This window comes from Pristis pectinata, chromosome 6, assembly GCF_009764475.1.
Source record: "Pristis pectinata isolate sPriPec2 chromosome 6, sPriPec2.1.pri, whole genome shotgun sequence".
In the NCBI taxonomy this organism is placed as follows: domain Eukaryota; kingdom Metazoa; phylum Chordata; class Chondrichthyes; order Rhinopristiformes; family Pristidae; genus Pristis; species Pristis pectinata.
In genome coordinates this window covers 6667994-6681143 of record NC_067410.1, presented here as the reverse complement: position 1 = coordinate 6681143, position 13150 = coordinate 6667994, and the positions used below count along the sequence as shown (strand labels likewise).

Below are 13150 nucleotides of genomic sequence, written 5' to 3'. Positions count from 1 at the left end.
ACCTTTTGAAGTTTTGGGATTTCATTCTCACCACTGAGCGTTGTGAATCTTTTTGGTTCTGTCCTTTGGAGAACTGCGGTTGCTCAGTCAATAAGAACATTCACAGCTGAGATGGGCAGACTTAAAGACATCAAGAGAACTTCAAGTTGACTGCAGATGCTGGCGTTCCAAGATAAAAACCAAGGATGCTGGGGACCGTCAGCAGGTCAAGCAGCAGGTGGGGACATAGAACTGTACAGCACAGGAACAGGCCCTTTGGCCCATTATGAATATACTACTCCCATTAATCAGCTCTTGGTCTAATCCCTTCGACACCTTGGCAATTCAAGTGCTTGTCAAAACACTTCTTCAGAATTACGAGCATTCCAGATTCCAATCTATCTCTGGATGAAAAAGTTCTTCCTCAGATCTCCTCTGAACCTCTTACCCCATACCCTAAACCTATGCCTTCTGGATATAAACACCTTGTAGTGACGTTGGAAGCGTGGCGACACTTGCGGGCTGCCCCCAGAACACTATGAAAACAAGATGTATTTCACTGTGTGTTTCGATGTACATGTGACTAATAAAGATCTCCTCTTATCATCTTACTGTTTTTTCCTTTCCTTTGATTTTCATTCATCTCCTTCTGTTTACACCTCACCCAGACACATCAGCTGTGATTAACAAGTCTTCACCACTGTCTCTCAGCCAGCACCACCACCACTTGTGTCATCCAGTCTCTCTTGGTCTCCAACCTATCACAGACATTCCCCTTGTTCTCTCCAGCCCATCTTCCCTGCAACTTGTCCAATTTACAGCCTTTCCCTAATCCTGCTCATGAGTTGTGGTGTTACACCATGATAGACTGAGAAGTTGAATTCAGTCCTAAAAACTGTTGGGACGGTGAAATTGTCCTAACAATCCCAGTAGATTTGCTATTAATTGCAGGATGAATTGCACCTATCCAGTCTAGTTTCTGTGTGAATCTAGGCCCATCAGTTGGTGGGCATCACTAGCAGGACCCTTGTTCAACTGCAGTCAGTTGAACAAGGGTCCTTCTAGTGATGCCCACCAACTGAGAGATTAATCTGAACAGCCCAGTACTGTTACCTGTGCTCAGTAACAAGTTTCAGAACTCATCAGTTCTGATGAAAGATGGCCAATCTTAAGAGGTACTTGGACAGGCACATGGACAGGAAAGGTTTAGAGGGATACGGGCCAAATGGAGGCAAATGGGACTAGCTTAGTTGGGAATCTTGGTTGGCATTGACCAGTTGAGCCGAAGTTAACTAGCTTTTTGTTCCTTCTCAAATGCAGATTGAGCTGCAGCAATAACTTGTTGTCAATGTGCAGGTTGTCTTTGTCAAAGGACTTGATTCAGCCACACCAGTACGAGGACCACAGGGGCCCGCAGGAACACCGGTAAGATAACAAGAGATATTGGTTACTTTAACCATCCTGATTGTGGTGAGGTGCTGGTACAAGAAGAGGTGCTGGTCCAGATTTCAATAACACAGCCACCCCAGAGAGATTTTAATGCAGGGCAGAGTCCTGGATGGATTTCGGTGAGAAGGTTTAGGCCATTCTTCAGAATTGTGGTCGTGCAGAGTCGAGCGAGATCCACCTTCAGGCACACTGGGTCTGCACACTTCGATGCTGTGTTACAGTCCACATTGAATCACCTTACAGAGCACATAAAATTTACCAAGAATTTTTAAAAATTGCATCGAGACAACATGAACAAATTCAAACTCACCAGAAAGTGTGTCTCCAATGCTCGTGAAGCTCGGCACCATCCAGGACAAAGCAGCTCCCTTGATTGGCATGACTGCCACCATTCTGAACGTTAATTCCCTTCACCAGCACACAGTGACTGCAGTGCGTACTACTTACAAAATCCACTGCAGTTGCTTACCCAGGCAGCTCACACAGAACCTCCTAAACCTGTGACCTCGACCACCAAGCAGGACGAGGGAAGTAGATGAAGTGAAACACCCCCCCCAATGTAAATTCTCCTCCAAGTCTCTCACACCATCCTGGTTGGGAAGTATTTCAACTTTCTTTATCACTGCTGGAACTCTCTACCCAGCAGTATTGTGGGAGATCCTTCACCAAAAGGACTACAAACTCTCAAGAAGGCACACCCCCCCCACCACCCCCACCACCGCCTTCTGAAATGCAATTAGGGACATCAATAAATTCAACAGAAAGAATTAAAAAAAACATTGTGCTTGAGGAAAGGAGACCAGATTTCATAATGAATAAACCTTAACGGTTATTAAACTATCTGTTATTGGTTTGATGCAGGACCCTGTGATTGTAAATCTTGTAAGTACAGAATTCTTTGTATTTGAGTCCTTAAGTGTTGGTAATATAGTTCCTTTTACCAAGTGTTATCTAACGTAACTAATAATACATAAGTCCTCTGTCAGAAGGCAACCTTTTTCCCTAATAGAAATGCTTCTTCCATATTGATGACAGCGTTGGTTAATTTTAAAACCTGTTTATATTTGTGCTGCTAAAAGCCCATGGTATATTTTATAAAAGTCTTTATGATGTCAGTAACTTTTCTGAACACTTAAATAGAGATTTTATTTATTTTGGAGACATCCGGAAGTCTCCACTGGGATATGGTGGTGTATTGATTGAATTACTGGCCAATTAAGCCAGAGACCTAACAAAGCTGAGTTCAAATTCCACTACAGTAGGCCAAGAAATCTTGTTTGTAGCACAAAGTCTTTGTGTGCTAAGCAATGGAATTTTATCAACAATACTATCTTGTTTAGCACGTCAGTAGCACAGTTTGAAGGTTTAGTTCCGGTTTTTTGTGCAAATGACATGCACGGAGTCCCCAGGCTTCTGCAGTGATGTCAGATGGCATTGACAACATTTTGGCATCACTTGAACAAGGTTGCTTGTGTACCTGAGGCCCATTAATGGCCTGGGCATCACACACTAGATGCAGGCATCAACTCGATGGTTGAAGCCTGTTTCTGCATCAGTTAAAAGGGGTCAGTCCTCACCTTCAACGTCTCTTCCAGGTAGGTTCTTCTTTGAAACGTTTTTCATTATAATGATAACCCCATCCAGCAACTCCCCAAGCTTTGCTTCCAATGGCTTCAGGTCTCCCGACTGAGCATGATCCCTATTCTGAACCCAGATCACACTGTGCGAAGGAGATCTCCATTCAGTATGTGTATTAACCAAAGGTACTAACATCTCGTCCTCTCCCCAAGTGTTATCCCATGTCTGTATGTAAACTCATCCTTGTGTCATTGCCTGTCTGTCCTCAAGTAGGAATGTGTGCTGTAAGTACTTGTGCACATGGCTGTGTGATTGGCATTGCCCTAGATGTCATTCCTGGTACGAACAGAACAATAACCCTAACCCTGAGTCACTTGCAAACCTCTGCTCCCTAATACGCTGCAGCTATGAAACGCATCAGCTCACTCTGCTCAATGATACCTTCAAGGTTCAGTTAGCAATTACATTATCGATTAGAGGGATCCCAAGTTTAACCATTGACCCATCCCAAGTTGGCCTCACCGCATCTAGCACAAAGGGGTCTTCTCTCCAAACAATCAAGTGCTTTGGACTGGATATTATTCCAGTCCAGACTATGTGTTTTCTTCCAATATGTGGCATCTTCCTTGGAAGATTCTGATCTCTTTCCTGACTCAAGAGGCCACTGATGCTCAAAGCAGGATCTGAAATAGTAGTGTTGCAACGTCAAAGGGACCTTGCTTTGGATGAATGTCAAACTGAGATTCCTTCAAGTACAATAGGAAATCAAAATGGATAGGTGACCCCATAATCCTTTTACAAGGAGCCAATGTTGCACTGTAACCTAGTTCTTTTGATATTGAGGGACCTATAGATTACAGTTGAGAATTGTGTAAGGTTCTTTATAAATTTATGGCTCTGCTTATTTTCCACAGGGAATCCCAGGTATTCCAGGACTTACAGGACCACGTGTAAGTCCTTTATGTTCTCTCTACTTATCAATGATGGTGCTCAATATATCAACCCGGAAATTATCATTGGCAATATTAGATTTTTTTGATGCATTCTTGTGTGACTTCTGTCAATTGTTTCAAGGTAGCATTTACCTGTTTTATTTAAAATAGACCAACTTAGAAAGTGGGTAGGAATATTTTAATTGGCTTTCTGCCATTGCTAACAACAGTAATTTCTGGGCCATTCCATTCCTCCATTGGCCTGGCCAATATTTATCACTCACCTTGTTGCATGTAACAGAAACACGGTAACGATACAGTCATCTCAATGCTGCAAAATGACTACTGAGGTATAGAACCTAGATTTTGAGGTGCTGGGTGTCATGGTCTCCTGGGTCATTCTAAGCTGGTCTTGAGCTGAGTATCATTGTCTCTCACTCACTTACATGGAGCCAGGGCTTCAAGTAAGTACACCTGTTTGTTGATGCCATCAGCCTTCAACTGAACTTCATGCATGCTATACAGTTACAAAGTTTCTTAAGGTGGTAGTAACAAGCCAGCCTTAAGGTAGCACCATTCATGGCAATTTACAGACATACACTGCAAGTGTGATGCCTTTTTTAGGCAACCCGAGAGACGTGGTGATGGCCCATGTGATAAATTGCTGTGTTGGGAGGATGGCAAAGAGTCACAGAGCAATACAGCACAGATACAGGCCCTTCGGCCCAACCAGTCCATGCCGACCATGGTGCCCACCCATCTAGTCTCAGTTTCCCGCGTTCGGCCCATATCCCTCCCAGCCCCAGCCCTCCATGTACCTATCCAAGTGCTTCTTAAATGATACTATTGTACCTGCCTCAACCACTTCCTCTGACAGATCGTTCCATATACTCCCCACCCTCTGCATGAAAAATTTGCCCCTCAGATCCCTTTTAAATCTTTCCCCTCTCACCCTAAACCTTTGCCCCCTAGTTTTGGACTCCCCTACCCTGGGGAAAAGACTGTTACTGTCCACCTTATCTAGGCAGGCAGGGTAGGGACTGTAGAGCAGTGAGGCCAAGGAACTCTTCAACCAACTTGACCTTCTTGGTTGTGCAATTCAAGTACGTGTCTCATGTGCTCTTATATTTGCAGGGAGAGAAAGGAGACATAGGCTCCAAAGGTCAGAAAGTAAGTACCTCAAGCTTTGTAATGGTAAATCTATAAAATACTGGAAAACACACGTTGTCCATCAGCGTCTGTACAGTCAGAGGTCATCTCAGCAGAGTTTTGGCAGGTTTAATGACTCTTTTATAGTTGAGGTAGTGCCCTCACCTCTGGGTCAAGTCCCAGTCCGGAGGCATGAGCAGGATAAACTTCCAGTGCAGTAGTGAGGGAGTGCCACACTGTCAGAGGTGCTGTCTTTCTGGTAAGATACTAAATTGAGATCCTGTTTGCCTTTTTGGGTAGGTGGTCTACAAATCCTTCTGCACTCAGAGGAAATTATCCATCATAACACAATGTGCCAGCGGTAATTTAAGCTAAGTGACCAGGTCGGCAGTGACTGAGCCCCAGTGCTGGGTGCCACTGATGGTCCTTCCGCACTTTCCTACATAAGATAAGAAGGTATCTTTATTAGTCGCATGTACATCGAAACACACAGTGAAATGCATCTTTTACATAGAGTGTTCTGGGGGCAGCCCACAAGTGTTGCCACGCTTCCGGCACCAACATAGCATGCCCACAACTTCCTAACCCATACATCTTTGGAATGTGGGAGGAAACCAGAGCACCCGGAGGAAACCCACGCAGGCACGGGGAGAATGTACAAACTCCTCACAGACAGCGGCCGGAATTGAACCTGGGTCGCTGGCGCTGTAACAGCGTTGCGCCAACTGCTACACTACCGTGCCTGCCATTGTTGCGGAGTGAGTAAGAACAGTAGGGTAGCATCAGAACGAGGTCTGTCATTCGGGGGCTGACACTTGGAGCACGGATGTAGGGTAATGGGTTGGGAGTTTAGTGTTTAGGACATCTGGTTGAGTATCAGCTTAGACCTGGGAGTCGGGCTACATGCCCCCAAGCAATTGCAAGAAAATAATTAAAAGGGACCTACTCAAGTGGTGTTCCCAGCATAAAGCTAGATTCTGGTCAAAGAGGGTCCTTCTAAATCATACCGTTGCATGTCAAGCAGTACAGTTGTTCTGGGAGTGCTGAAAGACCTCAGAACAATGTGGACTACTTTCCTGGGCAGCTCTCCAGAGGGACATTGCACAGGAAGTGACGGAATTAGATGTGGGACTGTCGTGACAAACACCTCATCAGTACCAATGATTTGCAACCGAACGTCTAGATGGCCAGTTCATCGAGGAAGTGATTCTAATTAGTATTCCACTCTCAAAAATCAATTTTTGTACACAGAGAACCCAAAATAACAGCATTAAATATATAAATTTCTCAGCTTGTGTTACCATTTTGATGAAGAGCTGAGATCTTTATTCCTGACCCAAGATCATTCATGTGAATAATCTGGTTACTTTCTGGTTAATTTTTTTTGTGGAAGCCTGCTATGAACAGTTTGTCAGCCTTGTTTCTTGCATTGCAATCTCCTGGCAATGGAAATTCTGGCAAAGTTTTACATTTAAAAGCTGGAATAAGACTATGTATTGCTGCTTATCTTGATTTGTGACAGGGTGAATCTGGCTTTGATGGAAAACCTGGCTCCCCTGGGACATCCGCTGTAAGTACAGAACATTCACAGTTTGTTTTAACCTTTGTTTGATGTTGCCAGGCCAAAATGCACATAGGAACATGGACAATGGAGGAAGCCATTCAGCGCCTTGAGTCTGTTCAGTGAACTAATGGCCAAACCATGTCCTAAGTCCATAAGTCCATCTTGCTCTTGTCCCTTGTTACCTTTGGTTCACAAAGATCTATCAACCTCAGATTTAAAATTACAACTGATTCAACATCAAGTGATATTTGTGAAGTGTTCCAGAACTGTGGAAGGGTCTCCTAACTTCACCTATGAAAGGCCTAGATCTAATTTGTCAACTCTGCCCACTATTTCTGGCTCCTCCTACCATCAGAAATATTTTCTCTAAAACCATAAGTTCTCCTCATCTTGAAATCTTCAAGTGAATCATTCCTTAAACTGATGAAGTCCAGGGAATGCACCAAAGTTTCTGTAATCTCTTCTGATTTACCCCTTGGAGATCAGGTTTTATTCTGGTACACTCTCCTGCACTCTCTCCAAGGCCAATGTATCCTTCCCAAAATGTGGTGCCCAGAATTACCTGCAGTGTTCTGACACCATTTCCACCACCTAACATCGTAGTTTTCAAGGGGTAGTTGAGGGAAATCCCTTGGGTGGGTTTAAGGGGAGGCAGGATTAACAAGGGAGAAAGGAACTGAAGTTTATTCAGAGAAAGGGAGGGAGAGAGAGCACCTTATGAGGAGCAGCATAGACGTGTTTTATTGAATTGTTTGTTTCGATATATAGGTACAGAAATGGACCCTTTGGACACTGAGTCCATCCCGACCATAGAACACCCTACATTAATCTTATTTTTATTCTCCCCACATTCCCATCAATTCCTCCTGGAATCCTACTACTCTCCCACACACTCGGGGCAATTTACATCTGCCAGATAACCCACCAACCCGCACGTCCTTGGGATGTGGGAGGAAACCCACATGGTCGTGGAGAACGGGCAAACTCCACACAGTCAGCACTGGAGATCAGGATTAAGTTTGGATCCCTGGAGCTTTGAGGAAGCAGCACCACCAGCTACACCTTTGTGCCATCCCTAAATTACAGGGAATGTGACTGCGGTTTCTATGTCTGTAATTTCTCTGTAAGTGTTGATGCAATGTTTCTTGGATTCCATCGACAGGCAAGCCCCCCTTGGGTACTCAATGGCTATTTCATTGTGCAGTTTACTTTCTTTGAGGTTAATTTATCTTGTAAAAGGTCAAATACCAAGGTGACATGCATTTTAGGGATGATCTGTAAAATCTGACTCCCACCCCACTTCCGCGTCCTCCTCCCGTGAAGTCATCACCTCTGTCGGTCACTTTCGTGCTATAGTACCTTTCCATCAAGTTTTCAGAGGTGTAATGTGTTTCTTTTCTCTTTGCAGAACGTTGAAGAAGCTCTGTCAAAATTTGGTGTTAAGGTAACTTAGAATGAATCAAGCTGCTCATTTAAACAGGAAAGAAAATTCCTGCCCTGGGTTTTAACACTTGTTATTTTTGTTAATTATGTGGTCTTGCCTTTTTCCTCATCACTGGTGTTTCAACCTTTCCCTCCTCATTGAATACAAGAGCAAAGGCAGCAGAAGCTAGGTTGAGTGAGCTAGGGCTTTTCTCTTTGGAGAGGAGGATAAGAGGTGACTTGATAGAGGTGTACAAGATGATAAGAGGCATAAATCAAGTGGACAGTCAGAGACTTTTTCCCAGTGCGACAATGGCTAACATGAGGGGACATAATTTTAAGGTGACTGGAGGAAGGTATAAGGGGCATGTCAGGGGTAAGTTTTTTACACACACAGTGGTGGGTGCATGGAACGCACTGCTGGCAGAGGTTGTGGGGGCAGATGCATTAGGGACATTTAAGAGACTCTTAGACAGCCACATGAATGATAGAGAAATGGAGGGCTATGTTGGAGGGAAGGGTTAGAGAGATCTCAGAGCAGGATAAAATATCGGCACAACATTGTGGGCCGAAGGGCCTGTACTGTGCTTAGTGTTCTATGTTCTAAGCAGGTGAAGGCCTTCCACCCCCAAATGCTTGCCCTGCCATTCCTTACCTCAGCACCACTTCCCCGCACGAACCCCATTCCCTCTTCAATCCCTTAATATTCCAGTGTTGTCTCTGTCTTGAATATTCTTGGTGCTTGAACCTCTACTGCCTTCATGGGTGGAGACAACCAAAAATTTATTGTATTGGGTGTAGAATGCAAAATGACTGTCCTCCTACTTTGTCAAACCCTGTCAAACCCCATAAGAATTTTGTATATTTCAATGAGATCACCTCATTCATCTAACAATACAGACACAGTTTCTTAATCTCTCCTCTTTGGACAACTCCACTCCAACCCCTGCACTCCCCCCCCCACTCCTCCCCCATCCTTGGAATCAATCTGGTGGACCTTGATCACAAGTATAACCTTCCTTTGCTTGGGAGACCTGACCTGTATACAATATTCCAGGTACAGCCCTGAAGCATTCCTGAATTCTCTTCACAACCAGTGCCAGCACCCAGCTTTGTCTGATCAGCAAACTTGGATATATTGTATTTGGTCCCCTCATTCACATCATTGATGTGGGATTGTGACCCCCAATCCCTGTAGCACCCTATTTGTCACAACCTCCCAACTCAAAAATGACCCATTTATTCATCTCCTCTGTCTTCTGTCCATTAATCAATCCTCAATCAATCCTCAATTCATGCGTGCTTTAATTTGGTTTTCTGACCTCTTCTGTGGCAATTCATCAGAGGCCTTCTAAAAGATCACATTAACCATATCCAGTAATCCTGTTAATTACAACCACAAAAAACCTCTAATAGATTTGTCAAATATGATTTCCCTTTTGTAAATCCACATTGACTCAATTATTTTCTTAACACCCTGAAGCCAATTCCATAAGAATGGATTCCAGAATTTCCTTATGACTGCTGTCAAGATAACTGGCCTGCGGTTCCCTGCTTTTCATCTCTTCCCCCCTTTTAATTAAGAACAGAAGTCATCAAGAAGAAAAGATACTTGCGGTAATAAGCATTGCCTGCCCCAATCCAACCCAGTTCGTCCTTCACTAACCAAACCCATTCCCAATCCCCTATCATCTGGTTTCTTTCCCTTCCTCTGCCCGTCACCCACACACTCTGCCCACTGGATCCCCTCCCCTGCACCCCTCCCCCCAATGTTCCCATCTGCCCGCCGCACCATTTGATTCCATGTTCCACTTTCCTATCAGATTCCATAATCTGCTTTGTAGCGGCTATCTCCCCTTTACACTTTCAGTCCTGATGAAGGGTCTTGACCCAAAATGTCAACTGGCCATTTCCCTCCAATTAGTCATCTTCACTTCCACGCTTTTTTGCAGATGCTGCCTGACCCACTGAGTTCCTCCAGCAGTTTGTTTTTTGCTTTCTGGAAAAGCAATCTATCTTGTGTGATTCCCTGTTCTTCTCCCAATTTTCTTCAATCTGTTTACCAATTCTATTTCGAAAGCTTCAATCACATCTATTCCCTTCCCTTTTGGGCAGTATGTTCCAGATCGTAATGCATCAAATTTTCTCCTCCCAGAAACCTAAGGCCAGGTTTCTGTATGTAAATGTCATAACAAGGAGCGGAGCCTTTGGGAGTGATGGGAATCGGTAGATATTCAAGAATGTCTAAAGTGTTGACCTTGCCCCTGCAAAACAGTGTGGAAGTGAAGATGACTAACTGGAGAGAACAGAAGTACCAGGGAAAAGAATTGTATAGAATTTGTTTAGAATTTTGGGCCCCGTATCTAAGGAAGGATGTGCGGGTTCTGGAGAGGGTCCAGAGGAGAGTCACAAGAATTCCCAGAAATGAAAGGGTTAACGTGTGAGGAGCGTTTGATGTCTCTGGGCCTGTACTCCATTGGAGTTCAGAAGGATGAGAGGAGATCTCACTGAAACCTACCAGACACTGAAAGGCCTGGGTAGAGTGGACGTGGAGAGGATGTTTCCATTAGTAGCAGAGCCCAGGATCCAAGGGCACAGCCTCAGAATAAAGGGACTTCCCTTTAGAACTGAGATGAGGGGGCATTTCTTCAGCCAGAGGGTGGTGAATCTGTGGAATTCGTTGCCACAGAGGGCTGTGGAGGTCAAGTCATTGGGTGTATTTAAGGCAGAGATTGGTAGGTTCTTGCTTGGTGAGGGGGTTAAGGGTGATGCGGAGAAGGCAGGAGAATGGCTTTAAAAAAATCAGTCATGATTGAATGGTGGAGCAGACTCAATGGGCCAGGTGGCCTGATTCTGTTCCTATATCTTATAGTTTTGGCGACTCCTGTCTCTATAAAGTTTCTGAAGGGCAATCAGTACACTGGCTAATTGACGTTCTACTGTGTGTAAGTGCAGAAGGACATTTTTACAGAATCATGGATGCTTCGGTAACTTTCGGTTTTCTTTACAATCCTTCAGATTTCAATGCTGCAGAAAGTCCTGGAGAGGCATGATGAAGAGAGCCACAGGCTGCCAGGGGAGAGGGGACTAAGAGGGGAGAAAGGAGACAAGGGCGAAAGAGGAGAAAAAGGAAGCGAGGTAATGTGCTGTTTTATCGGACTGGTGGTACATGCGTGGAAGTTATAACAAGGAAAAGGACCCTTGGAAGTAATGGGAATTAGCAAATAATTACAAAAGCCCATTTGGTTTAGCGCCTACAATACAGCATGGGAATTAAGACAACAGAAATAAGAGGAAAAAAATCCAATAGTTTTGATGTTCTCGTGCCGCTGAAAATTCTGATGGACAATCAGTACACTGATTACTTGATATTCTGCTGGAAATGATGTAGCCATAAATATGGTGGTAGGGGGAATGTATGGGGTGGGGGTACCACAGCCTATGTTAGTTACTGGACCACTATTTAACTTCATTGACTTCAGTGGGATGTCATTAGAGGTGTGCAACTTGCCTGTGGTAATATATCGCGTGTTCAGCACATACAACTGAGGACATACCTCCAACACTGAGATAAGATAAGGTATCTTTATTTATCACATGTACATCGAAACACACAGTGAAATGCATCTTTTTGCGTAGAGCGTTCTGGGGGCAGCCCGCAAGTGCCGCCACACTTCCGGCGCCAACATAGCACGCCCACAACTTCCTAACCCGTATGTCTTTGGAATGTGGGAGGAAACCAGAGCACCCGGAGGAAACCCACGCAGACACGGGGAGAACGTACAAACTCTTTACGGACAACGACTGGAATTGAACCCGGGTCGCTGGCTCTGTTAATAGCGTTACGCTAACCGCTACATTACCATGCCTGCCCACTGCAGCTGTTATCCCTGAAATTAGCCTTAACGCAGAACTTCAGACTCAGTTTGAATCCCACCACAGCATTTAGGATGTTCAAATCCATTATTTAAATAAATGTAGATTGCAAAGCTGGCTAATGGTGATCCTGAAGCCACTGTTGTAAAACCCATCTGATTCACTGAGAAGGAAATCTCCTGACCTCACCTCATCTGTGTGACCCACAAGTTTGAATCTTAGCTGCCCTCTGTAATGGCCCAGCAAGCTGTTGAGCTTAAGAGGCAATTAGGGATGGGAGACAAATGCTAACCTTGCCACCAATGCAACAGTGAATAATCACTTATAAAAGTAGCAGCATTTTAAAGCTTCCAAAAATTGTCCTTCTAGAGCTTCAAGTGTGTGCTTTACGTTAGGCATTCTCCACCACTTAAAGTGAACATGTCTAATACAGACCCTCGCTTACGTTGCTGGGGTGTGCTAACAATTGGCCATTTACAGTCATGCCAATTTCAGGAATCCCAGCTACACAGGTAGAACTTTGTCCGCTATTGTATGTGCAATATAGTAACATAGGCAAGTTAAACTCTTTGGGTAGAGAGCCACTGTAGACACAACAGGCCAAATGGCCTCCTCCTGTGTTGGAAACTCTCTACGGTTCTCTATGAAATTCCACTGAAGTGAATGGAGTTGTCCTTCTAGAGCTTCAAGTGTGTGCTTTACGTTAGGCATTCTCCACCACTTAAAGTGAACATGTCTAATACAGACCCTCGCTTACGTTGCTGGGGTGTGCTAACAATTGGCCATTTACAGTCATGCCAATTTCAGGAATCCCAGCTACACAGGTAGAACTTTGTCCGCTATTGTATGTGCAATATAGTAACATAGGCAAGTTAAACTCTTCGGGTAGAGAGCCACTGTAGACACAACAGGCCAAATGGCCTCCTCCTGTGTTGGAAACTCTCTACGGTTCTCTATGAAATTCCACTGAAGTGAATGGAGTCGAATTTTAGGAGAAAAATGAGAATCATGGAATCATTTTGACACAGAAAGAAGCCACTCAACTCTCAGAATCCGTGCCAACTCTTTGAAGAGCAATGGGTTTGGTGCCATTATCCCGCTGGTTCCCAGTAGTCTTGCAGATTATTTCCCCTTGTGCCCATGCAATTCCTTTTTGAAACCCCAGTTGACTCTGCCTCCACCATCCTTTCACAGTGTCTAT

General features: G+C 44.4%; 1 protein-coding gene across 1 annotated transcript in view; it reads left to right on the top strand.

The window, feature by feature from the left end:
• col7a1 (collagen, type VII, alpha 1) overlaps nt 1-13150 on the top strand; it is a 352219-nt gene that overhangs the window by 248159 nt on the left and 90910 nt on the right. Inside the window, exons 73-79 of the mRNA XM_052017565.1 lie at nt 1336-1404; nt 2290-2310; nt 3921-3956; nt 5073-5108; nt 6610-6657; nt 8060-8095; nt 11092-11211. Coding sequence (XP_051873525.1) covers nt 1336-1404; nt 2290-2310; nt 3921-3956; nt 5073-5108; nt 6610-6657; nt 8060-8095; nt 11092-11211 — 366 coding nt within the window. The remainder of the gene's footprint in view (nt 1-1335; nt 1405-2289; nt 2311-3920; nt 3957-5072; nt 5109-6609; nt 6658-8059; nt 8096-11091; nt 11212-13150) is intronic.